The sequence below is a fragment of the Oratosquilla oratoria genome, chromosome 2 (assembly GCF_046742065.1).
Source record: "Oratosquilla oratoria isolate Oo_2021 chromosome 2, ASM4674206v1, whole genome shotgun sequence".
NCBI lineage: Eukaryota > Metazoa > Arthropoda > Malacostraca > Stomatopoda > Squillidae > Oratosquilla > Oratosquilla oratoria.
This window is the reverse complement of record NC_134778.1, coordinates 19,217,945-19,222,695: the sequence shown is the minus strand read 5'-3', so window position 1 is coordinate 19,222,695 and position 4,751 is coordinate 19,217,945. Positions and strand designations below refer to the sequence as shown.

At 35.0% G+C, this 4,751-nt stretch overlaps 1 protein-coding gene across 1 annotated transcript in view; it reads right to left on the bottom strand.

Moving 5' to 3' along the window:
* Window positions 1-251: 251 nt before the first annotated feature.
* LOC143037503 (uncharacterized) overlaps window positions 252-4,751 on the bottom strand; it is a 15,599-nt gene continuing 11,099 nt past the window's right edge. Inside the window, exons 4-5 of the mRNA XM_076205839.1 lie at window positions 3,205-4,618; window positions 252-1,618 (exon numbers count right to left, since the gene is read on the bottom strand). Coding sequence (XP_076061954.1) covers window positions 4,370-4,618 — 249 coding nt within the window. The 3' untranslated portion in view covers window positions 252-1,618; window positions 3,205-4,369. The remainder of the gene's footprint in view (window positions 1,619-3,204; window positions 4,619-4,751) is intronic.

The following is a 4,751-nucleotide window of genomic DNA, read 5'->3' as shown; positions in this document are numbered from 1 at the left end:
ACCAATGGTCACAACACCATGTATATTTATACAATAGCTGTTACTATGTTCTACACATACTCGTCCTCCAGAAAGGGTGACGTTTCAATCAACGATTGAAAACCCTGACTATTTCATACGAATTAAATTGCATTAATCATTTGTCTATTACAGAATAATGTATGTATCTCTCATTTTACCCCAAAAAATTATCCAATTGGCAAAAAGATGTAATTATTGTTTTGTTCTTAAGGTGAAAAATATGGAGGCAATAAGAAAAATATTTTTATTAACAAAATACATTTTTGGTCAACATATATTGGGGACCCGCTGGTGGAAGGATCGATTTTTGGGAAGCGATTTCCTTTACAAAATGCATCCTTAAAAAGAACTACTGTGGAACTTTTACTAATACTTGCAAAAGCCAAGTAAAATAGTGTAGATAATAAAAAAAAAAATTAAATACAGAAATAATGGCCCAAGTAAAGACCTTAAACAATGCTGAAAAAATATATAAATTATATGTTTATATATGTGCAATATATGTCCGTATGTATATGTATATATGCCTGTATATATGTGTGGATATAAATAATCTAGAAAGAAGTTTAAAAGCAAAAATAACAATGATGGTAAATGAACAAAAAGACCAATAAAAGAATGTCACAGACGCGCCCGGAAGTCAATGCCTGTATATATATATGTGGATATAAATAATCTAGAACGAAGTTTAAAAGCAAAAATAACAATGATGGTAAATGAACAAAAAGACCAATAAAAGAATGTCACAGACGCGCCCGGAAGTCAAGTCACAGAAGTCGAGGAATGGAGTTTGGCAATCAAATCCTGCAGGACCTCGAAGTTCCTGGCTACTTCCTTTTGTCCCATCTGGAAATTCCAGACGCCCCTTCGACCAGAAGGCTCTCGATATCCTCCAAGGGGAAGCAAATATGTGGCGTCCTCTTTATTCCTAGACCTTACGGTGGTATTCTTAATTTTTTTTTTCTTTATATAAATCTTTCCTTAAACAAATCTTATATAAATCTTTGGAAGGGAAAGAATTTGTTTAAGAATACCACCGTAAGAATCTTACGGTGGTATTCTTAAGAAATCTTTCCTTATATAAATTTTCCCTTATATAAATTGTCCCTTATATAAATCTTATATAAATCATTGGAAAGGGAAAGAATCTTTTTAAGAATGCCACCGTAAGAATCTTACGATGGTATTCTTAATTTTTTTTCTCTCCTTGTATAAATCTTCCCTTATATAAATCTTATATAAATCCCTGGAAGGGAAAGAATTTCTTTTAAAGAATACCACCGTTAAGCTCTTCAAGGGGATCCAGATTTAGTACCGCATTGATGAAGACGCCATGGGACAAAGGCCAAGTCATTGAAGACCTTCCGCCAAGGAGATTTCCTTTGCGGCCAAACTCTTCACCTTTACCCTATGTGCTAGGGCAGCCAGGGTTGGTGTCTGTCACCCAATCTTGTTGGGGATCGAGCCTCGAACAGCGAAGCCTCGAGATGGAATGGATACCCAGAGTGGCACACAGTATATGCTCTCCTTTCTTGTCCTCTTTTTCTTCTCTTTCTAGAGCTTAATCACCATTATCCTCAGACACACATAAGACGACCTGTGGGCAGAAAAATAATCATAAGCACTACAAATCTATATAACCATTATTGCACAGTCATTTTTGTAATAACTCTAGTGTTGAGACATTCTGACAAGTTGAAATGTGTGGTAAAAGGAAAGTCTAGTCTTAATCCGAGTTTCATTCTTGACTAGTTACACTACAATATATATATATATATATATATATATATATATATATATACATATATATATATATACATATATACATACATATACATATATATACATATATGTATATATATACATATATATATATATATATATATATATATATATATATATATATATATATGTATATATATGTATATATAAGATTATTTCAGACAAATGAGAGAGAATGTGGGTGAGGAAGGGCAAACGAAAATTCCTAACACATCTTCGTTTGCCCTTCCCCACCCACATTCTCTCATATATATATATATATATATATATATATATATATATATATATATATATATATATATATATATATATATATATATATATATATATGTGTGTGTGTGTTATAGTCAAGAATAAAACTCGGATACAGACTCCAGTCTTTCCTCTTCTCACCTATTTCAATGACTAGTGTCGATGTGGATTTATCTTATATTTTCACTTCATGATGTTTTTATTATTGATAATGTTATCATCAATATAATGGTATGCTATATTAAAACTTTATGAAAATATACATATACTTTTTTACTTTTCAGTATATTTCTATATGCGATAAACTTCTTTTAATGTACTTCTTCCTAAACAAAAAGCATGAATACAATAATTCTGCATACGATATCTCCCTTACAATTTACTTCTATGCAAGCAAAAATGCGCCTGCAACAAAGAAGAAATATACAGTATATCTGATTAACTCTGGTATACAGTTGGTTAGGATCATGGTTCCACAGAACAATTTTGAGAAATTCTATATATCTATCTATGCTGTATACTAAGAGCTTTTTCCCCCTAATAAGGGAGGTAGCTAAGTCAAAAGCACGTACCTACTTCCTCATTCATTCTACTCCCATCCATCAACCTTTCCCAATTCCTCTCATCTAAGCTCCTCAATTAAAAAAAAAAAAAAAAGAGGAGGAAAAGGAAGAGTAGGAAGAAAAGGATAAGGAGGAGGAAGATGAATAAGAGGAAGAAGAGGAGGAAGAGGAAGAGGAAGAGGAAGAAGAAGAAGAGGAGGAAGAAGAAGAAGAAGAAGAAGAAGAAGAAGAAGAAGAAGAAGAAGAAGAAGAAGAAGAAGAAGAAGAAGAAGAAGAAGAAGAAGAAGAAGAAGAAGAAAAAGAGGAAGAAGAGGAAGAAGAAGAGGAAGAAGAGGAAGAAGAAGAGGAAGAAGAAGAGGAAGAAGAAGAGGAAGAAGAAGAGGAAGAAGAAGAGGAAGAAGAAGAAAAGGAAGAAGAAGAAAAGGAAGAAGAAGAAAAGGAAGAAGAAGAAGAAAAGGAAGAAGAAGAAGAAAAGGAAGAAGAAGAAGAAGAAGAAGAAGAAGAAGAAGAAGAAGAAGAAGAAGAAGAAGAAGAAGAAGAAGAAGAAGAAGAAGAAGAAGAAGAAGAAAACAACAACTCAACGTACCTTGAACATAGGTCCTTCTTTTAAGTTTTTGAGAATTGTGTGATTTTCCACAGGAAATGACTGACAAAAGTTCCTCTCTGTTCCTCTGCGATTGTCTTCTTTTTTTTTTTCTTTTTTCGTTGTGCAGAAGGACTCAAAATTTTGGTGAAAGGATGAACCATGAATTAAAAATCCCGGTCTTCAAATAAGGAAACGTGTTTTTAGGAGTCTGGGTTCAGGCTGCATTGTCGGTGAGGTCCCTCGCTCTGCACTGTTGGACGGATTTCTGGAAACTGGAACCGACGTCTCACGACTGTTGCTTCGTAGTTCTTTAATCTCTTCGGTATGATGACGCATTGTTTAGGTTCCCATTCACGCTTTTTCTTTACTCAGCTGAGGGGAAGACTTTCTAGATTTTCTAAAATCTAATTTTTCTAAAATCTAATCTCGCTTGATTGATATCCCGTTTTGGCACAAGAGTTCATTCTTCAGCTGAATAAAATCGTCTAGTATCACAGAGAAACGAATGTAAACACAACGCTGGTAGAGTCAATGGGGAACAGTTATTTCTTGGAAATCTTCACGAATTTTCATATGAGTATCATAGCATAGATTGTAAGGAAGTAATGATAGATTACTTGTAAGTTATTTGGTACAAAATTACGTTTCACTGTATAGGAACGTTTTCTTGTTCATTCACATATTTCCGTGTATTTTTCTTTTTTGCTTGTTTATCTATTTCTTCATTGTACTCTTCTATATCAGTTTCCCTACTGATAAAGTGTTTTGGTTTAAAATTGGTTTTTCCCTTCCTCTCTGTTCTCATCCTTCTTCAGCTTATTCACCACTAACTTGTTTATTAACGTAGTCAACATAGATACATCATCTCGACTATTGCAAAGCGAATGCATGCAACAAGGGGCTTCAGTCAACCCTGATCCCCATCAATGGATGGCCCACATCACCTCGGTGGCAATTCATGCGATTTATTCTGGTTAGTACCAGTTGTTTTGTTTAGTTCCACAGCAAACGGGGTGAAATATAGGCAGCCCCATTCAACCCATTTGCATACAACATATTGTTTTTATGGGCAGACAACTCCATTCAGTGAGTTACAGACACTGGACTACATATTCTGACTGAGTATTTTCTCAAAAAAGTTATACTAGACACCCGGAATGTGTACTTAATGTTCCATCTCTTGCACCATCAAGTTCTTCTCCACCAGAACGGTGAGGATGCCGTCGGAAGAGAGGACAGGAGCGATGTCGTTAATCCGAACGTGGGTCGGCAGAGAAAAACGACGCTGAAAGGTCTCCACGGACACGGATTCGTCGTCCAAGACCTTCTCCACCTGTCCTTCCACCACCAGATTCTTCCCGATGCCTTTCACCTGAACGTCTCCGTCCTTGAAGTCTCTCACGTCCAACACAAGCTGCAATAATGAGGGTTACTTTCAGGGATAGGAATGTGTAACAACTGTCTTTACTTGATGCTGTATAAGAGTACCTTTGCTTTCTACTTAGATTAGGTTTCAATTCTGTTTTAGAAAAGCTAACAAAGTGTAT